Source organism: Panulirus ornatus, chromosome 6 (assembly GCF_036320965.1).
Source record: "Panulirus ornatus isolate Po-2019 chromosome 6, ASM3632096v1, whole genome shotgun sequence".
Classification (NCBI taxonomy): domain Eukaryota; kingdom Metazoa; phylum Arthropoda; class Malacostraca; order Decapoda; family Palinuridae; genus Panulirus; species Panulirus ornatus.
The window spans coordinates 2361374-2384994 of NC_092229.1; the positions used below are offsets into that span (position 1 = coordinate 2361374).

General features: G+C 40.1%; 1 protein-coding gene across 1 annotated transcript in view; it reads right to left on the bottom strand.

Annotated features, from left to right (window-relative positions):
* The window catches only part of Epac (Exchange protein directly activated by cAMP), a 396150-nt gene continuing 372529 nt past the window's right edge, over positions 1–23621 (bottom strand). The window contains exons 13-22 of the mRNA XM_071662355.1: positions 22815–22959; positions 21964–22258; positions 19088–19234; positions 18692–18792; positions 16251–16376; positions 15257–15435; positions 14247–14351; positions 11731–11855; positions 8634–8753; positions 1–8368 (exon numbers count right to left, since the gene is read on the bottom strand). Of these exons, the coding sequence (XP_071518456.1) occupies positions 8241–8368; positions 8634–8753; positions 11731–11855; positions 14247–14351; positions 15257–15435; positions 16251–16376; positions 18692–18792; positions 19088–19234; positions 21964–22258; positions 22815–22959 (1471 nt within the window). The 3' untranslated portion in view covers positions 1–8240. The remainder of the gene's footprint in view (positions 8369–8633; positions 8754–11730; positions 11856–14246; positions 14352–15256; positions 15436–16250; positions 16377–18691; positions 18793–19087; positions 19235–21963; positions 22259–22814; positions 22960–23621) is intronic.

The following is a 23621-nucleotide window of genomic DNA, read 5'->3' on the forward strand; positions in this document are numbered from 1 at the left end:
TGAAGTTGTTCTTTTTTATTGCGAAGATTGCAAAAATGGAAGTAGAAATATTCATATGCTTAGAATATATCCTTTTTTTTTTTTAGCATCTGAGGCTTTACAGCATCTTAAATATCAACACCAAAAAGTTAAAAGGAAAGGGAAAGAAAAGGTTTCTCCTCTGTAGACACATACACAGACTGACACACTTATATACATGGCTATACAACACGCAGTGATATGATCCATTCTTGGCATTGTGTTTGAGCAAGATGAGAGTATGAAAGGCAGTCAAATGTAGGAAATGTGAGGAACAGAGAACAGGAGACAGATGAAAAATATCAATCAAGTACGAATTTTAAGAACGCGGAACACTACACATTTGACAAAGAAGTGGTATCAATACAACAATATACATCATTTATTATTATGGTAAAGAGAACAGGTGTAGCCTATATAATCATCACCCGAATTTAGGAAAATTACAATTTACAAAATAACTCATTACATAAGCTTTCAGGGTACTTAGATATGATACATGGGAATGATATGTGGAAATAAATCATTAAAAAAGGAGTCAGGCACGGCATTTAATTATTATTAAATCTAGACCCATGAGTAGATAATTATCTGGTCATGCATGGGTCTATATAACAACGAGTGTTGTAAGAAATATATACATTGTTGTTGCATGAATGAAGAAAGGAGTCACTTCTGGCATAGTTGAAAATCTAAGGCAAAATGATAACACTGCTTTTACATTAGATGGTACAAGGTCACTAGACGACATATGGGGAGCTTCGGGACGAGAAACATCCGAGGGTTTTTATACATGTGAATCTTGCATAAAACTCTACCAGTTATCAAACAAAAGGGGACAGAAGATAATGTAACTCATTTAGGATTTATGCACATTATGGTAAGTAAACACTATACAGGAAGAAATAGGTTTTGTATTATTGCCAAGAAGTTATCAAAAGAGATAAGATTATCTTTGATATGTTTCAGAAATACCAATATACACACAAGTAAGTTGGCTGTAGGTATCAGTAAATTGCAGATGATATGATGAATACTGGTACCAGTGTTACGACCATAATATTCCTGGCATCCGATAGGCCTAAACCCCATATAAACAACCAGTTTGTGGAAGTTTTCAAAATCTAACTTTTCGAACACAAAGCAGAGTTTTCAAGCCACCCGCGAGTCTCACTCTGCAGAAAATAGTCAGCAATGTTTGGTAATGATCATTACTGCAGCTTATGATGGCAGCCAACACCACATACCACGTCAAGATCTTGTAGATCTTGAAGGATAACTTATCAGATTACCTCAGTTATAACTCACATCAAGAAACCGCAAATTTGTCTTCTTGTTTCCATCAATTGTTGAACTAGATGATGGGTTGAATGTTGTTTAATTCATAAAAGAAAACACCACAGTCTTGGGAAGATGGCTATAAGGACCACACATCATCCACGTATCCAAGCCAAATTTTAGAGACACTTACTGGTCGAAGTTAGGATCTCAGTCTCAAGATATTCCACAAATGAGTCACTGGGAACGGGACTAAGGGGAATTCCTATAGCTAGACCAAATTTCTGTCTTAAATACTGCCCTCAGCATCTTGGAAAACATTATTGGAAACACAAAGTTCTATCAAGTCAATGAAAGTTTCCACAGGAGCGGTAAGTTGAGAACGAGATTGCGTAGTTTCCTGCTTCAATCATACGGTAATTCCGTGAAACATGTAACGTATTATCAAGTTTCAGTAAATTTAGTCATCTGAACTCCTGCCGAAGTGCGTTTATCCCCCTTCATAAAATTATCACCGCCTATCACCGATTATCACCCGACTATCGGGCCTCTGCAGCTTCGAGACTGCAGTCTACACAGGAGCAGAAATGTTGGACTCCTTTGGAGGTAGATGGCCCTCATCGAGACTGTACCTCTTTCGGCTTACTGACGGTGATGCAGCCTCGCCGAAAGTGACCTCTTTCGATGTTATATACATATATATATATATATATATATATATATATATATATATATATATATATATATATATATATATATATAAAATCTGTTGGAAGTGATGGAATTTTATCTCACTCCTCAACGCTTCCACAGCAACTCATTATACCACACTGAACGCACGTGACATTCTCTGTGGCTCTGTGTTACTACTCTACATACTACGGTATTGCAAGCTCATCAGGAAATCAAATTTCCTTTTACACTGGAGAAAAATAAACTTCAGATTACCGTTTAAAACATCGAAGACATTGTGTCCCTTGCCAGGCATCTACCAGAATCAAACTTTTCATATAAATTCTACTCTCAAGTTTTCAAGATCAATTTCACAGGAATAAGGATGGTTTTGCTAGACTTTTAAAAGTAAAAAAAATCAGATTTTTTACACGGGGATATGAATATCATACCTGATTGGGTCATTCTTTATCAAACTGGCAAACAGACCATCAATCCTCATTGAGAATATATTGGAGATGACTAGATATTTACACAGAGTGACAAGGGACGTGATTCAGTTTTCGAGGAACAGATTTATGTTTATGAATCCAAAGTTAAGGACGGGTTTCAGAATATCATCTGTTGAACGTATTTGATGAGGCTATGGGTGAACGGACGCTCAAACCCTCCTGGAGGAGGTAGTATGCTTCATATGTGGGGAGGACGGCAGAGGCAAGCAAGGAAATGGACTTACAGAAAGCAGCTCGTCTATGAGGCAGCCATTCTACTCCTCTGAAAAAGTGTCCTAGGCTTTATGATGAAGTACAGGATGTACAATAGGTTTTATGATGAAGTACAGGATGTACACTAGGCTTTATGATCAAGTACAGGATGTACACTAGGCTTTATAATGAAGTACAGGATGTACACTAAGCTTTATAATGAAGTACAGGATGCACAATAGGCTTTATGATGAAGTACTGGATGTACACTAGGCTTAATGATGATGTACAGGCTGTACAGTTTGTAGGAAGATTTTAAACTTTGAAGTCATTTGCTTTTTCAAGCTTGAGGATCTAACATAAATTTCTTCTTCAAACCAAAGCACAGCTATGGATAGACAAATATCTCTGACATAGAAATAGATTAAACTGTGCTTATCAGACAAGGTATCCATAATCAAATGAAACCCTCGGCTTTTAATATGACAAATCTTGCCATATTATCAACATCACGAATCTGGAGTTCGTTGCCTGTGTTTCCTAATGGCTTACCTGACATGAAACATAATAGAGTTATGATTAAGAAACAAATAAAGGTTTCCTCCTCTTAGCAATCTGGAGTGTTCTAAGCCTGATTGTTGTCATCCAGCCTCTTTCAGGGGTCACTCAGTTCGGTGTATTATCAAAATGATAGTTACTTCCCACACATATTACTCTTAGTCATATTATAATCGAATGGAATTAAAGTACCATGAATGGCACATATCATAGCATTCTTAATGCCACATTGAATAACATACATTTTGAAATAAAATTTCATGGTTTTGATAAGAAGCTGTTATTGGTTCTGCCTCTGTCACATTCATATACAATATTCCATATTTTGGTATGCATTTCCCAATAACCATTTCCTATTTTACTATCACAAACAAGCGAACACGACATCACTTTCGAAGGACATTATATATCTATGTTCTGATTTACCCACTGACCTCTGTGGACACATTTTCTTTCACTTAGTACTAAGGAGAGATCGTTATAACAACGACTTTGTTCGACTAGGTTCCCGTGGACACTGTAATACAGAGGGAAAATGTCGATGTGAATGACAGGAGGCTAAATGGTAACTACAAAAAGGATATAACGTTGTATGTGACCAAAAATGAATAAGAAGAGTATTTTTTTCTCCGTAGAAAAATCTGAGGAGAGTGTGGGAGTTCCACCCCAACCCCCAGGTCAGTGCAGTAAGGTCTTATAATGGCTCCTGACGACCTTAGACCTTCTTCCATCCACCATGGTCACTGTACATACCCAGCCAGACAGGATCTCTCTTTATAGTAATGCCCCTTGACACTTCCAAAGCACAGAGGCGCCATGAGGAGGCCCACCTTGGAACCTTCAGCCTCCTCTGTATATGAGAGAAGCCAGAAGAAGGACCTTACTGGCCTGAAATGGACTCCATCAACACTGGCGACATTACTGAACACACCAACGAGTGTAAATAAACGAACGAGTTCCCAGTGCGGAATCCAAAGAAAACAGAAATGGAAACAGTTTTCCATGAAGATAATAGTGATAAAGCTCCCAAGCATAGAGTCCTGGTCAAACAGGAATGGAAACCGTTCCTACGGGAAGAGAAGGTGATCTTAAGATAGGTCACCTGAGGACAAATGATGCAAAATGACACACGACGCACAAGAAACACCAATATATTCCCAGCCAGGCTGAAATCAGTTCTTTACTGAAGAAATGGTGAATACAAAAAGTGCGTGTGGACGCCTCAGCTCAAAAATAATTCTGCCGCGTTGTACAGACACTAACAGCATACCAATAAACGCGAATTTAAGGTGAAAGTTGAGGAAACACGTGGAAACGGCATGAAACACTTCTTATGGACCTCACTGACTTCTATGTTCCCACCTTGAGCAGTTGCACTGGTCATCAGAATTGACCTTAAAAACAATGCCTCTGTCTTAAATCAGCACGATAAATGTAAAGGAAAAGACAGATTAAAGGATTCTGAACTTAGAATATACACAGGTAGCGGGTGAAACCGTAACAATACGGTTTACCACCAGTCTGACGGTAAGGGGTCATCGAGGGAGGAGGAGGGTGTCCAGGTGAGGCGCCTCCCAGTGTTGGGAGAGTCAGGGATCCTTACTATAAGATGGAATCCCATGGAGCTGGGTATGCTCACAGCACAGAGCTCACCTGGTGGTACAAGAAAGGCTTAAGACCCTTACTTTGAGGTTAATGAAGTCTTCATTGCCCGTGTGTGCGGAGTCAGGAGTCACTTTTGGTTTTCACGGGGTGGATAAAATAGTACAAAACATCATCTTCGACATTAGTTAACATACGAAACAATTTTGGGGGGTTAGGGAATTACATGAAACCAATAAGATTACAATTTATGAAATAGAAGTTCAAATAACGATGAGGTATGTGAAAGTATGAATGACATACTATGAAATGAAATCAAGATTTAGATCTAGCTTGAAGTAAAACAGCACCGATTAAACAAAGAACCTGTTAAAAACCTCGAGATATGCATTTTCTGACATTACTAGAACGAATGTTCTAATGAAATGACCGAATTTGAGGTAGGTTGACCTTATCTCTCTAGAGCCTAACTGTGGTTTGGATCTTAGAGGTAGACAGTTTCACTTGCCACAGCAAGTAGGTGCTATGAAGTAAATGAGTGAGGAGGTCTTTCTGCAGTGATAAAAGGTGGGAATGAACATAAATGGGGATCAATACTTTCGTGGGCTGGTCGGGTAAGGGGGATGATCCAAGGATGTCTACGTGGACAGATATCTTAAAATAGAGATGAGACGATGACCTGAAAAGGAGATCTGCTAAGGAATCATCATCATATAAGCTATATCAGTCTGCTTCAAAGGATGTGAACATTATGAACGTCCAGGCAGACTTGTGTGACTAACAGTTGTGTAATTAGCCGAGTGAATTATCACATGAATCATAGCTTGATAATTCTAGTAAGTAATGTACTAATGTATACTTTGTAACAGAGGTAATGAAGTTCTAAGTTATGGACTGATGGTAAGATATAACACTGAGAGATGACAGCTGATGAGAAAATGGCAAGTTACGCACATCACAGGAACCTTGCAGTGGCAGGAACTACCATGGAGGATTGATCACTGCTACAGTCTGAGGTTGTGCAACAAGTACAATCTACTTGGTACAGGTGAACAAGTAAGGTGTGTAAGTAACATGAATGTTGTCACAGGCTGGACCGGAGAACACTGTAAACACTGACACAGGGAAACACAAGTATCATGCATATAAAGAAATAAATTTTGAAGCGGTATATATCCTGGGAAATCTTAAATACATCTTTTTCTGTTCTCGTCCTTCCATCTAGTCATGATAATATTTACAAATGGATTTTAGAGTCTTTCTACGCGGGGCAATGCAATGCATGAAGACCCTACTCTGTACTCACCATAACATCTACACTGGTTTCAGTACAATAATTTTCTGGAGAAACCAATCGACACCAGTACAAGCGTATGGGCCAACTACACATATGGTGTCCGAAAGAGTTCATTCTGACCCTGAGTGTCAAAAATATCCAGGTGTCAATAACGACCTAGAGTACCAACGGCGACTCACAATGTCCACATAATTGGAACCTGTACAAGCACCATAAACCCTGCTATCAACATATTGGACCCTAGTACAGAGTGGTTGCTGATGCTCATATCTGACAATTTTGTACATAAAAGCATCCATACATAACTTACGTAAATATCAAGTCTGAGTTATAAATGGCTTTGAATATTCATCTACAAAAAATATTCATATACTGTACAGGCTCTGATTTTCACATCACAGAATACAAATGTGACAAATACTTTTTAGATTTATACATGACTCTCAATATTACGTATGAAATTCTCTTAACCTTAATGGCAAAGTTACACGACCAAATCACATGACTTCTTAGAGATTTGTGTGAGGAGTTGGATAAGGTACATAGTATATACAGGTGGAATTAAAAGGTTGGACAAAATAACGCATAATGATGTAGGAAGGATATGTGCTGAGGAACAAGGATGAATGTTTCTCTGGATGGTACGGTTATTTAGAATGTGCGGCACATGACGATAGATAGACGGCAGGAGAGATATAAAGAAAACTGATTAATGATATTTCAGATGATGATGTTACGGGAACGACTGGAAACTGGTGGCAATGGGATCATTTTGTGTATGAAGTTGTTCTCACCTGATGAATCAGTTTAAAAAGTAAGAAGAGCTTGTACAAGTGTGGAAGTCCGTGTTTCACTTTAGCAAACTGGCAGTGTGTGTGTGTGTGTGTGTGTGTGTGTGTGTGTGTATGTGTGGGGGGGGGGGGGGGGGAGGTAACGTGAGAGGCTATGTGTATGTACCTGATCCATCTCACGGTAAATGGAGTCGATGACTGATGATAAACAGTGTTTGGTCATCTTAGCCTGATGTTCGAAATTTATGAATATATGATTCTTTCTTTTGTATAGTTTCTGTAATCAGTTATAATGTATACACAACTGTTATAATATATAATACTGACATATACAATAATTTTCTACTTAAACATTTTATGTACAATCTGTTCGTGACCAAAATTCATTTTTCTATTTGCAATATCAAACATAACTAGTTTATGGTATTAAAAGATCCACACATGACAGTCTATTCTTCTTCCTATACAAACTCTCAAGGAATAAACTCTGCACTGTAAAAAAACACATACATATATAAAATCATCACAGTACATTATATACATAACATATTTTCATGTGACTTTCCTAACTCTCAGGACCTCACCCTTATAAAATATTAGATCCTTTTGTTTCACAGTAACACGCCCTCTAACATCCTGTGCTTCTTATGGGTAATTACTTTCCCTCTATAATTTCTTGCCTTTTACCGGAACTTTGTTTCATGGCCACCACATACGTCAGTCTATAGCTGCATTTGAGATTTTTTTTTTTTGAATTCCAGATCACAAGAAGAGTTTCCCTAACAAGTATGACTCTTTCTTGGGATATGGATCAACTTACCGTTTCACATCCACTGAGGGACGAAGTATTTACCTCACAGGCTCACTACCTTGGTAAGCTTCTTTACATGATCCTGTGGATGTTTGTCCTTTCTAACCATATGGCTCATGGTCTTTAACCTAGTTGTAGTAGTACAAATATTTTTGATCATGAGCTTTACGTTGGTTTTCTTCACTTCAACTGATTTCGTGTGATTTTTGAAGACTTACCTTAGAATTATATAACAACAGTTTGCACTATACTTGAAATATAAATCCTTTTCAACGGATAGTTAGTTACTTCTCTCGTCTCGCTATCTGACTTTGCAATAGTTCATTGCTACTTCAATTAAGGTCTGCCTATTTTAGTCAAAAATAAGTAGAGTTAAAATTCTTTTAACTCACAGTTATAGAACACATCAGATGAGATCATAAACATCTTAAGTTCATCTCGTTCATCCGATGGTTACTAAAAACTTCCTTGTCTTAACTGAAAGATGTCTGTATCTTCCACTTCTCGACTCAGGGTCTTTTCGGTTCATGCCGCTGGGAGAGGGCAAGAAGACGTCGCTGGTTGTCTATGACCTGGAGGTTCCTCACGTACATTCTGATCTCATTCTCATTCTTAGGCACTGGTGGCACTTCGAGGGCTGAAAAGGAACGTAAGAGTCACTGACTGCAGTAGACCTAAGCACACAAACACTTGCGTTTATAAATTCTCAAGTATATGATCAAACATAAGACAACATAGTGCTAGACAGTTACAGTTCTTCTACTTCTCAGTTCGTGGAACTGGGTTGAAACTTACACCCAACACCATACACTGTGAAAAAAGCCTATAATGCAGAAACTCCGTCCTCCTTCGCCACCTAGTGGGCCAGAGCAAGGCCTAACAATGATGACAGATCACCTTACCCAACGGCCGAGATCGGCAGTAGCGGATGGTTCGCAGCGTCTGCGCCAACATGTGCATCTTCTCAAAGTTAACGAGGCCATCCAGCAACGTACGATTACCTTCATGGGTGAAGGTCATGTCTGCAGAAGAATCATAGTCATGGTTAATGTCTGGGAATTTAGGCAAAACGCTCAAAGATGGAGGCAAAGTGCTTTTCACAATCTTGACCCGTAAGTTTGCAGTAGATGAAAGCAATTGCTCTTGACAGATTCATTACAACTTAGGTCTTGCTATCTATCATCCTAGAAAGCTGGCTCCTTTGTACACTAAGGGTGACAGCGAGCGGGCGCTGAAGTCCTTGGTCGTTGAGGAAATCACTCTTGATTAGTAATTAGTAATAAGTAATTAATGCTTACTCTTTTAGAAGATTCTGAGATTGTTCGGTTCGTATTGATTGGGTATATGTCGGCTAAGGGAAGAATTATGAGATATTTTCCGTGATAATCTCAAGTATAGAAGCGTCTCATTACGTCATATTTCAATCATAAAACAAAAAAGGCTTTGGGACGAAAACAAAACCCTGCAATTTTTTATTTCTATTTTTGTAAATATAAGAGTTTTACATGAAAACCTCTGCATAAGGAATATTTATCATGTTGAATTCGAATCTGGCATTAATATATATGTTAACAGATCTTAAGACCTGCAAGAAAGAAGTAATAGTGACGTATTTACCGGGTATATTTTGACTTGGTAAAATATTATGAGATATTTTCCACGATCTTTTCAAGTAAAAAAGCGTTTCTTCTTGTCACGTTTTAATCTTAAATCAAAAAACGTTTAGGGACAAAAACTTCCCTGAACAAAAATCAAATATAATTTTTGGTATTTTTGTGATGGTAATATATTTGGATGAATCTCAGTATAAGGACTACATCTAATGCAGAATTCGAAACTGTGGTTAATATATATGTTGGAAGAACTTAAGGCCTATAAATATATAATCAACTTCTACTCCTTTAGAAGACTTTGTGATAATTACCTTTATATCTAATGGGCATCTCTCGGCGTATTTTAAAATTGAAACATGACATAATGAAACGCTTCTATACTTGAAATAATCCAGGAAAACATCTCATAATTCTTCCTAAAGCCGTCACACACCCAGTAAATATGAACTGAATTTTCAGAGAATCTTCGAAAGGAGTAAAAGATAACTGCCGATTTGTAGACCTCAAGTTCCCACAACATATATATTAATCCCAGATTCGAATTTAGCATGAAAAATAGTCCTTATACTGAAGTTTTGAAAGAAATCTATTACCCTCAAAAAAATACCAAAAACTGCAGGTAATAGTTCAGGGATTTTTTTAGTCCAAAAACTTTTTTGTTTCATAACAGAAATATGACATAGTGAAACACTTCTTCACTTGAAATGATCAAGGAAATTATCTCCTAATGCTTTCCCAAGCCGACAGATACCCAATAAATACGAACCAAATTATCAGAGAATCTTCTAAAAGATACAATATTAATTACTTATTTGCAAATCATAACTTCATACTACATATATATCAACCCCAGATTTGAATTCTAAAGGAAAACCATTCCTTATACTGAGGTTTGCAAGCAAATTTATCATCCTCACAAAAATGCCAAAATTTCCAGGTAATAGTTCAATGAACGTTTTAGCCTCAAAACCTTTTTGTTAAAAAATTCAAACATGACATAATGAAACGCTTCTATACTTGAAACAATTACGAAAAATATACCATAATTCAGTAGATGTACACTGAATTTTCCCCTATTTTACATATCCAATTTTAATATCCCCTCACGGTTCTAACATCAACATATCTGTTGCACGCCTTAAGGATTTTGAGTCCCCAAACTTTTATGTTGATGTGGCTGAAGGTATGTATCGGAACCACCACACTTTTCCTCTGTTTCGCCAATTGCTTTCCTAATTCTATAAATTCTAAATCTTTCTTTGACTACCTAAATTCTTATCATGAGACTGTGGCTTCCGCTCATCCGCTAACCGAGATCATCCACTTTGAGGATTTCAGCATTCACCATAGGGAACGGTTGAATTCCTCCCATACGGAAGGCTGAGGGATTGAAGCCCATACTTTCTCCATTTTCAATGATTTAGAGTAAATCATCTCTCACCCTACCCATATTCCTGACCCCTGTAATCACTCTTCTAATATTTTGAACCTGTAACTACAAAATCTCACCCCCAGTTGGTTCATCTGATTACACTCACATAAATGTATCTATTCAAACAGCACCTCCTCCAGCAGCCTCTTCTGAACGTAAATATCGGCACCTCAACAAAGCTGATTGGAGTAACTTACGTAACTTCTTTTCTAACATTCCTTGGGTAAATTACTGTCTTTTAAGTAGAGACGCTTATGTCTCCGCTAAACACACAGGAGAGTTATTGTTGCGGGAATGGGAGTATTTATCCCTCTTTCTCCTAGACGACCTCTTCTTCTAGTCCATGGTTCAAACGTTAATGTTTTGCAACCATTCAGACATGTACTTCACTTCTGATTCGTAAATACTTTTCCGTCTCTTCTTTTTCCACTCTCATAATCTCTATTTTAATTCAGCCCCAGCCTTGATGTGGACTTTTGTCCACGACCGGAGCCTCAAACGTGAAAAAAGGTAAATTGTTTAAGAATTATCGCTAGTGTAGGTGCTAAAGCTCAGTATAAAGCATAATAAAAGTGAATTAAACTAATTTTTTTTTCTTTAGTGCAAAATAGTACCTCTCAATACCTTAAACATCAGTGGGAAAATCTCACGAAATTCATAAAATTGGAGGAGTGTAAATAATGTCAGATGTACAGTGAAAACATCTCATACTTCCAATGTTATTTTGAGTGTTTAACGTGCGTCCATTTTACACGAAGAGAAATACGAGATCAGTTATCTGAGCGAGACGTGCAGAACTGATAATTCTTTTCTGATAACAAGAGAGTTGACTTAATAAAAAGATATCTAATATAAGAATTTAGTACGTACTACCCATCTCATTTACTCTTAAACATCTTAAAAATACATTAAAACAGATGTTAAAAAGAGAGAAGTACGCTGAGCCATTGTTACCTTTCATGAGCAGGGGTGTAAAAGGGAGTATAGGAGGATGGAGTTTGGCCACGTATATTCTGTAGGCACGGTGGTTCTTGGATGGGTCGATCAGCATCTCGAACTCCGTGTACATCTTGCGAAACCTGAGGATAAGAGGAAGATCAGCGCGTGACAAAACCTTCCAGGAGACCGCCTGGAAGAGTTTAGATAGAACTTAAGACCCGTCTACTGCTACTTGGTGTGAAAGCATTTTCCTTCTATTGTTCTATCGTATTCTCGTCTATCTTTCCCAGGAATGTTCTTGTATCAAACTATTACGAGATAGACAACCTTGCCATTGGTCAAGAAGACTTCTCTTATTTGCTTTTGAGGTGGAAACGTTTGCCTTTGTGAAAGGGCAGGTCGTATGTATCAAACAACGTTCTTCTTTATATCTTGGATCAAGTACATACAACTAGTTCGTTCATAACACATCCTCAGCCGGTATATGATGTGATAAAGTCAATCATGAGCTTTTACTTTAACATAAGAATTTACATATGTATTTACTCTGGTTACAAAGCTGATGCGTCAAGTATCAAGTGAGACTTAAGTCCCTATCAATATCTCCAGCTTAGCATACTTCATGGCAAAAATTTTTAGAAAAAATGTCCTCTTTTTCACTTTCATATGATATTCCTCTTGTTATAATCTGTTCACCAGTTGCGCCCGTCCATACTTTTTGCGTCTGATTGTTGTACCTAAACCATGTATTCTTAACCAGCTGTTACCTGCCATGCATTCTACATGGCCCGACCATCATAGAGTCATTGTAACATGCGTTTCCCTATCAACTTCTTCATACCACATACCCTTTTTGGATTTATGTTCTTCACTGTGGTTATTTTCCTAACACCAACTGTATTACACAAGTTACCCATCTCCAGCACCCACATTTTCATTACACATTCCCACACAACACAGGCAGACTAAGCTTTCACATGCGTACATCAGGAATGAGACAAAACCTCCATCATGATAGCGTCTTCAGTCAGTGCATTCTTCATTTCTCCCTCGAACTACCACACCGGCAGATCACTAACCTAAACACCGTTACAACGTACACGCGACACTGTGCCGTGACCACCTCCTCTTTTAAACGCAATAATCCTCCACTTGTATTAATTTCAAGAACCTCCTTTTACAGGTATCACCAGATACATTAAACAGAACAGCATCATCTACGTATATCAACAGCCTACACTATGTAGATATTTTGTTCTATAGTGCAAGTATCCAAACTTCGTATATAAAAATCAGATCTAATCATTTCCTTAAGAATTTCCTTTAATTTTGATAAATTTCATCCTGTGTCACAAGCTGTCTCCCTGACTTGTCTAACTGGCGCACCTTTGCTCTTAACACAGACATTTCTCCTATACAGATAATCACTTCCTTATAGAATTGTCTGATTTACAGCTATCACTACTTTATGCTGAAACTTGTTTACTCACATTCAGAACTTTGTTTCATAACTCTTTTTCCTCCATCATCACCGTTTTGGGGAAAATTCTTATCTTCTTACCCCTCTTCCTTTCCTGCTCGACCAACCCTCTTAAATCTCCATCCATTCCGTTCCTTTTCATAACGTGTGCCTCTACCATCAAACAGGTTTGTATCAGCCTCTGTTGATGCATTTCAAACCTCTCACCGTTTGGTTTAATTTCCTTTGTAATTTGAATTTTATATCATCCTTCAATTCCTTTCCTTATAACCTTTCGGGTTTTCAGATGCATTTCTCTTCTTGAAAACGATATTGCCACATGATCTGCTGGATCCCCGTCTACCCACCTAGTGAGTCTCACAAGACACATTGTCAAACACATTCTTAGGTAACATGTCAGTCACAACCTTGTCTCCTCTCTCCACTGTGTGTATACCACGCGTATACGAACATCTTTCCTCGAGGTCGTATCTGCTGATGCACACAATCCATGTTTGAATTCCTCTGTATCCTTCACCCACTGTCACTTTCACCTGGGACGTCTTGTCTTATTAATCACTCCATATTGTACTCTGTCTCCCACCCTCTTGTCCTGCCACCCACCACACGTACTTCCTCACCAGGATCTAACCTTTCTATGTTCCTCCAGCTTCATTATATATACAAGTAAATGTAATTTCATTTTAAGCCTCGTCTAATTAAAATTCTTTACTAATAGTCTTGAGGTTGAGTATTTACAAACCCATTTTTAAACAATTCATCTGTCATCAAAATTCCCATTTTTTCTCGTACCCAACCGGATCATCAAACAGGTCTGGTGTCAGAACCCTCTCTCTGTGCCAATATAAAATACCAATAACCCTGAAGTCTGTCATTTCCATTACCATTTCCTGAATCTTCTTCATGCTTCTGTCAATGCTACAGCTGTTCATTATGACCATAAATGCTAATATGATAACCAGTAACATTGCAACTGTTGCCATCATTTCATAAAGTGAATACATCAGCCTCGGTAAGGAACCCGACCATCTCCACACCAGTATTAACTTACCTAGACGATAATCGCTCCCAGGTCTGGGTGAGGCGAGATATGGCAACATTGCTCAGGCCGATGACAATGGCGAAGAAGGCGTGCAGATTCTGGTGCTCTTTACAGCTGCAAGAGAAAAAGAAATTAGTGGAAAGTATTCCCTGTAATACTCCTCAAAGATTACTAAAGTATTCTCATAATGGGGTAAAAATATCCTCGACGAATCTTTCTCAGAAATATTCCGTTGGTAATCTACTGTTAAGAAATATCGAAGTAAAAATATCCTCGAAAGCTATCAAAAATATTCCCATTATTTCTTTAACAGCGAAATACCGCCGCCACATTTAATGTGAACCATATTTTCATCAGATTATCATAGTTAAATTTCCTGATTATTCAGTCAAAAATTATCATATATCATCAAGAGTGATTTACATACGGGAGATTCACTTGACCACATCCAGACATCAGACACGACTCATCTTCCATCCACCTCACCCACGTTCGCCCTCCTTCTGGTAACCTTCCTTCTGCTGAGCATCGTTTGGCTAAACCATCTCCCATCATCATACTTCTGTCCGAGACTCAAGCGTCTGGTGATGACTCATTCATGCGTCTCACATCTAGCTATGACAAACACCCTTCACTCAGGATCCTGTTTCAAAGAAGGGATCGGTATACTTTCCAACACCACTACGCTTGCTGTACGCCTCCAGGATCTTGAATCTGCAGAGCTTGACGTCACATGGCTCAAGCGTCGTAACCCAGCTACCTCTGCTCAGCTCTGTTTGCATACTGCTCTCCAAACTACAAACACTATAACTTTCATCAGCTCAAAGTCAACATACACACACCCACTAAAGTTAAAAAAAAGAAACTTTTGATGCTAATTCTTACACATACTTATGAGAGTATAGATGAACAGGGACTATACACAAACCCCTCACTACGTTAAGGTATAGATATACAAAAAGTAGAACACACTGTGTGCGTCAGTAAAGCTACACACGAAGGATGTACAAGACACTTACTAGGCAGCCAGCTTGATGAATTTCCTGAGAAGTTGGCTACGCTTGGAGAGGGCATTAGCGAGGCAGATCTCCGTCACCACCCAGTACTGAATCTCATTAAACCGACGTAGAAAGACGTCCAGGTTGCACATGATCTGCCCGAAGTGGTCTCGACCAAACACCTGGTACAGGAACTCATACTGCCCAGGGGATAAGTCACAGTAATCAATATTGCTGTTATAACACACACACACACACACACACACACACACACACATATATATATATATATATATATATATATATATATATATATATATATATATATATATATATATATATATATATATATATATATATAGATAGATAGATAGATAGATAGAGAGAGAGAGAGAGAGAGAGAGAGAGAGAGAGAGAGAGAGAGAGAGAGAGAGAGAGAGAGAGAGAGAGAGAGAGAGAGAGAGAGAGAGAGAGTAATAGATTAAAGAAGGCAAGAGGAAAGATTTCCAGTTTGATTTGACACATAGTTGATGAAATTCACTCCGAAGTAAATAGAGTATTGATGATGTTAAGGAGTGAGGGAGTGTATTGTGAGGGAGTGTGTGGTGAGGAAATGAGTAGCAGGAAGGTATATGGGAAGAGAGTGTGTGATATTGATGGTATAACGAGGAAAAATGTGGAAAGGAAGTAACTGGTGAATGCGTATGCACCTTTTGATGAGGAAGATTATCACCAGGGAGCATGAGGTGAGGATATTAGTGGTGAGAAACGGTGTGGAAGGAATATGTTTGGTGGGGTGGTAAGTGATAGGGAAGTGAGAGTGGCAAGTGAGGAGTGTATGACGATGGACTAGGAAGAAATTGTTGGGTAGAGAAAGAAAGGAACTTAAGTATGTGGTGAGGGTGACCAACCTTTACGTTTTCAGCGTCTAGACATTGTTCTCATGAAATTATCTAATCCGATCGTGTAATGAAGCTTCCTCAGTATGACCAATACTTGGCGAACTCGACTTTACCTCATGGATTGCGCTGAACAGATCCCAGTCGTGTGAGGTGAGATGGTAGGCGAGCTCCCTCGTGCTGTACATCTCCAGGTGGTTCAGGGTGCCCTCCGATGGACCTTCCTGCTCTGGGAGCGGCATCTGCAGGTGGCAGGAGGAGGAACATGTAGGTAGCTGACGGGCAAGGTGGGACGGAGGAACATACGTGTCGTGGAAAGGAAGCAACAGTGTGAGCAGCAAGAAGGACGCGGAGGAGTAGGTGGAATTCAACAAGCAAGGAAGGATGTCAGGGTTTTGGAGGAGAAAGCAAGGATGGTAGTAGGATGAGAGTAGAGGGGCGCGGGTGTGTGAGGTAACAGAACACTTGTAAAGGAGTAAGAGAACGTGGCTGCGTCTCCGGTGAATAGATAAACAGATTATATATATATATATATATATATATATATATATACATATATATATATATATATATATATATATATATATATATATATATATATATATATATATATATATATATATATATATATATATATATTTTTTTTTTTTTTTTTTTTTTTTTGCTTTGTCGCTGTCTCCCGCGTTTGCGAGGTAGCGCAAGGAAACAGACGAAAGAAATGGCCCAACCCACCCCCATACACATGTATATACATACGTCCACACACGCAAATATACATACCTACACAGCTTTCCATGGTTTACCCCAGACGCTTCACATGCCCTGATTCAATCCACTGACAGCACGTCAACCCCGGTATACCACATCGCTCCAATTCACTCTATTCCTTGCCCTCCTTTCACCCTCCTGCATGTTCAGGCCCCGATCACACAAAATCTTTTTCACTCCATCTTTCCACCTCCAATTTGGTCTCCCACTTCTCCTCGTTCCCTCCACCTCCGACACATATATCCTCTTGGTCAATCTTTCCTCACTCATTCTCTCCATGTGCCCAAACCATTTCAAAACACACTCTTCTGCTCTCTCAACCACGCTCTTTTTATTTCCACACATCTCTCTTACCCTTACGTTACTTACTCGATCAAACCACCTCACACCACACATTGTCCTCAAACATCTCATTTCCAGCACATCCATCCTCCTGCGCACAACTCTGTCCATAGCCCACGCTATATATATATATATACATATATGCATGTGTACGTGTAGGAAGAGAGGAAAGTGATTGGTTCTCAGTGAATGTAGGTTTGCGGCAGGGGTGTGTGATGTCTCCATGGTTGTTTAATTTGTTTATGGATGGGGTTGTAAGGGAGGTAAATGCAAGAGTCCTGGAAAGAGGGGCAAGTATGAAGTCTGTTGGGGATGAGAGAGCTTGGGAAGTGAGTCAGTTGTTGTTCGCTGATGATACAGCGCTGGTGGCTGATTCATGTGAGAAACTGCAGAAGCTGGTGACTGAGTTTGGTAAAGTGTGTGGAAGAAGAAAGTTGAGAGTAAATGTGAATAAGAGCAAGGTTATTAGGTACAGTAGGGGTGAGGGTCAAGTCAATTGGGAGGTGAGTTTGAATGGAGAAAAACTGGAGGAAGTGAAGTGTTTTAGATATCTGGGAGTGGATCTGTCAGCAGATGGAACCATGGAAGCGGAAGTGGATCATAGGGTGGGGGAGGGGGCGAAAATTTTGGGAGCCTTGAAAAATGTGTGGAAGTCGAGAACATTATCTCGGAAAGCGAAAATGGGTATGTTTGAGGGAATAGTGGTTCCAACAATGTTGTATGGTTGCGAGGCGTGGGCTATGGATAGAGATGTGCGCAGGAGGATGGATGTGCTGGAAATGAGATGTTTGAGGACAATGTGTGGTGTGAGGTGGTTTGATCGAGTAAGTAACGTAAGGGTAAGAGAGATGTGTGGAAATAAAAAGAGCGTGGTTGAGAGAGCAGAAGAGGGTGTTTTGAAATGGTTTGGGCACATGGAGAGAATGAGTGAGGAGAGATTGACCAAGAGGATATATGTGTCGGAGGTGGAGGGAACGAGGAGAAGAGGGAGACCAAATTGGAGGTGGAAAGATGGAGTGAAAAAGATTTTGTGTGATCGGGGCCTGAACATGCAGGAGGGTGAAAGGAGGGCAAGGAATAGAGTGAATTGGAGTCATGTGGTATACAGGGGTTGACGTGCTGTCAGTGGATTGAATCAAGGCATGTGAAGCGTCTGGGGTAAACCATGGAAAGCTGTGTAGGTATGTATATTTGCGTGTGTGGACGTGTGTATGTACATGTGTATGGGGGGGGGGGGGTTGGGCCATTTCTTTCGTCTGTTTCCTTGCGCTACCTCGCAAACGCGGGAGACAGCGACAAAGTATAAAAAAAAAAAAAAAAAAAAAATATATATATATATATATATATATATATATATATATATATAAATGATAATATATATTCAAAACTATACATGATAACTCTTTGTCATCAGAAATCAACATTATGGACACCAGGTTGTACTTACCAGGGCATCAAGGTGGTCCTTATTGGAGATGAAGAGGCGACCGTTGAGGCTGAGTCCCGTGGGCGCACACACCTCTTTGTCCCGGAGTGGCACCACCTCCCCTGGGGTCGAACACATCAGTCATGGGCGTGACACGGCAACAGGTAAGAATGTCATGATGAAAAGGATCACTTATAAAGTCCAACTCTAACATTACCAAGAGTTAATCTCGGCTCCATCAACAAAAACACAGATGACCTGCAGACTCACCTGTAAACTTTACGCTAGAAGGAAGATACTGTTATTTCATTGTGAACTTGACCTCTACTAGAAGCAGGTGACTGTAAGCTTACTTGTAGGCTGTACATATACCTGCAAGACATGAGATTCACCACTCGAGGGCGGCTGTAGGCTCACCTGTTGACTTCAGCTCCACCAGCAACAAGTTCTCCTGGCGAAGACCCAGCTTGTCTGCAGCTGACCTTTTGATAACATCACAGGTCGTCTGGAGGGAGAACCTGAGGGTGCAGTAGGTGTGGTCGGCGCAGTATACACGGAAGATGACTGCAAAAGACAGAGACAGGTTAGGAAACGTGTGAGTGAGGCAGAAGGACGAGGAGATGGAGGAGGGGAAGAGGTCTATGATATAATAAGATTTTGGAGGAAGATATAGGCATGTTGCCAAGGATGAAAAGAACTAATGGGAGACAGGAGGAAATAATCTAAGCTGAAGGTGATGAAGTAGGAGGGAAGACCATGTGTTGATATGAAGAGATGCTGTGATGCATGAAGTCGCAGGGAGAATACCCGACATTGATGGGATGCATCCTCATGATCCAGGAACCCAGATGTTCGGATGGAGAGACTCTGTCCTTCTAAGTGTTTTGCACAGTTGAATGCATACAAACAAACACTATAAGAAGACTCTTATATAGTGATGACACTAATTGGAGCTTCAGGTTCAGTGACATTATGGTCTGAGAAACTACAAATGGTCTAAAGACCGCATCTTGCTGGATGATTTAGGCAATTAAAGGGATTCGTTATTTCCCCACGATCCACCTGGTTCCTACAATTGATCCGAGCAGGACAGGTTGGCAGCTTCTCTGATTCCCTGTTGAAGGTATCAGAAGAAAAGGATCAGAACACTGGACGAACAACAACAAACATTATCTAGAAAACATGCTCAGAATATGTGGTTTTTTCCTTCCTCTAAGACGAGCAAAGAAAAAATCAGTCTAACAATCACGAGATTTATTGCTCAAATGCTCTTAAAACCTTATATGGTGTGGTCAGACATCTGTATAAGGTTCAACAATGTTTAGTTAGGTCTTTTTATGGTTCGATGAAACCAGTTTTGGTCATGGAGTTTTAGGTTTATGTTAGGTTAAGTCAGTTTAGATGCTAAGCAAAATTTTACTTAGAGAAATATCTTCAGGAAATCCAAAACTCCCATATTCCAAACAATATGTGGAGATGTTGCTTTAGGGGAACTTTATATTCTTTCTGGTTTATGACAACATGCTGTTGATTTCCTCTCATCAGAGTTTTTCTGGAATTGTTTGACTGTCTGATGGAGGGATATCATTGTGTCCCTAGAAAACAAATAAAAACACACGTTTTACTACTTCTATGATAACATTTCATTATAAGTAAACAGAGTCAAGTTGCCCTTGAGTAGGAAGGTATGGCACTGATATGTATATTGGTTCTTTGGTTCTAGTTTAGTGTGAATGAAAACAGATGTTAGGGGATTAACGTTCATCGCAGTGGGCTTTTAGAACAAACTCTGGATATATCAAACTGACGTGAACTTTCTCACTTGTAAACAAAGCCTGTCGACATTTACGAGAGCACTAACTCAGACGGGACTTAACACATCGTTGTAACTAAGAAATGAAGTATAGCCACAAGGACTCATCCCTTCTACCATCGTAAAGTATATGAGGCCAGGATATTCCTAATGTATATACTGCAGATAGAGACATGATGGTCGAGCAAAAGGCTCCTCACCGCCCATTACCACAGATGGAAACAGGATAGCAAAGCAGAAGGCACCTCCCCACCCACCATTACTTCCGGCGTACTGGAAATCAGGACAAAAAATTATAAACACGACACACGACTACGACGCTACATAGACTGCCGTTCCAACCCTGTTCAGATGCACAACGACCTGACCAACACTCTCCTATCACTAATTGTGGTGTAGCCGAAATCTGTATAATCCTACTTGCTCCATCTTCCAAACAGCCTCAACTCTACGACACACATCTATCAATCCACTTAAAACTACAGAGTCTACATCATCGTTCCGGTACCACAATTTCCTACGGCTATATTAGGCTTCCTAACAGTAGCCCTATGCTTGCCTGGGATCTTCTCTAACACTGTTTTTCGCACCAACCTGAACAACAACTACGCCTCAAATCATCCAGCTTAATTCTTGGGTAACACGATCTCCTTCTGTTGCCGATAACTCTGTCCAGATGCCGGATCAAAGCGATCCCCACAAGAGTGAGGGTGGATCATGGTTCCTACTCATTTGGTGACAGAGAGCGATGATATAACCCCTTGCCACGTCAGTGCTCTTCTAGACGCTCAAGGAGCTTCATCTATGATTTAGATATGGTTTATCGAGACGAAAGTGCAGAGGTGAGCAATGGACATTATTTTGTATTAACACTCAAAGGAAATCCTATTCGGTATTGAAAATCTGAGGCATAGATATTGTGAATCTGTGTTCCCGGGAGTGTTTGCTTTATGACAGCAGGCAGGAGTGACAGAGGGAATGTGGGGCTGAGTGCAGTACGGAAATGAAAGCTCCAACGAGGCTGACAATGCAAAAGAAAGAGGATAAGATCAATGCAACAATGACGTGCTGCAGACAGTGCTACTATAACATAAAGATTACATCTAGATTCTAACTCATAGCAATAACATCCATATATCAGTTCATGAACCTGGAAAATGGCTATTTGTGCAAAGCAAATTATAACAGCAAGTCTACAGTGTGCACATGACATCAGGCGACCACAAAACACTATAAACTACATCTTTATAGAACTTTAACACTAGCACAGGCTACCACAAAACATCATTAACTACGCTCTTAGTACCTTGGAGTAAGTCTAGGGGGTAAACCTGGGAGAAATGGAAGACGATTCCCACCCAAGTTGGCTGAAGAACAAACCCAACTGGAGTGGAAATCGACAGTTCTCTCAGCACTTCCCCCCAGACACCAAGGACGTTAAGAGAGCTAAGGGACAAGTACCAAGCCGAGCATACATTACCAGAGGAGCACATCAAGGGAGGAGAGAGAGAAACCTCGGGGCTCATGCCGCTGCCCTTACTGTCGTCTTGCGCCCTCATGACCCTGTGGGGCTCCACTGAATCCTCCGTCGACGACACCCCGAACAGACTGATGGGGCGACCACTGGTGGGCAGCTTCCATTTACTGACGCCGGCGGCAGAGTTATCCCTCTCGTACCGCTCCAGGGCCTCGGCAACGCTGAGCATAAGGGTGGCCTCGTCCCGTAGGGCCACGCCGTACACCTCCACGTCCTTGGCCACCTCCTCCTGCACCGTCTGTAAGAGGGAGAAAAGAAGGTGATTACTCGTATCTGCTGGCAAGAGAGATGGGAAGAATGGATCTAGCCACACACACACACACACACACACACGTGTGTGTGTGTGTGTGTGTGTGTGTGTATGCCTGCTCATTATACATGAAACTTCATTTATAGATCCAGGTTATCTTTCTTTCGGGAAGATATTGATACTCCTCGCTGCAGATATCACAAAGTCTACACTTCTTAGTCATTCTAACAAACTGGTGATTACCAGACGTTAGTCAGTGTTCAGGATGATTCTGGACGACACAGTCAGCTACAGATGGGACCTCAACATCATTGGTTTCTCTAACATTCGCCTCTTCACGTAACTTTAATCCTTATGTAACTTTCAAGTTACTTCTGACCTCTAATTTGTTACCTATGTGACCCCTGATCAGTAAGTAGCCTACAAAGATATTCTTATCCCTCACAAGCGTCTAGGCATGATCTTTGACCCCTAATATCTTCCCCATGTGACCTCAGACTTACTATCTTCAGGCCCTAGCGAGATCAGGAAGGGACCACCTTACCTGGAGGAACTGGGAGGCGGCGGCGTTGCTGAAGACGGGTCCCTTGATGGACATGATCCAGCGGTGGACGAAGTGGATGACTCGCCTCTTGCAGGCGACGATGAACTCTTCGTCCTGGCTGTTACCCTGGCTGTCCATGCGGTAGGTGCGACTTGAGTCAAGGAACATTCACGGCTCAAGTTATCGTCGAGGTTGACATGACTTAACACTCGAATTAATATTCTAATTGGGATCCTGTCAAGATACGCCTATACCTAATGACCACGATACGTGATCTGATGTATATATACATCATCAGAGAAAACATATGTTATGTTATCCTTTGTATGTGGTCATTCCCTGACGTTAATATAACATTTAACATCTTAAATAATTCATGATTTATTTACGTACATCCAAGGATAGTCTTTTTCGCAGGTCTGTAATATATCAAAACATTCGCTGTAAGAACTCTGAATTAACCATAAGACATATACCCCGAGCCACACAGCCTGGCTGTGTGGTGTAGAAATAAGTGTGATCAGTAATCCTGGAATGTGGTTGAGGTCAGGAGAGTGTGAGGCAGGACATCAGGTGAGGATGACTAACCCAGTCTGGTGGTCCTCGTGTTCAGTCCACCGTTTGTGGACACATCACGACGAACACAACTATTCAATAACCTCAGACATCAGCACAGCCAATGAAAAAACAGTCTGGTTCACGTTTTCCAATTTTTTGTCTCAAATATTGATTGGATATTGACCGTTTTGTTTATTTTACCTGCTGCAGTAAACAAGTAATTCTACGACTGCACCAACAGTATGGAGT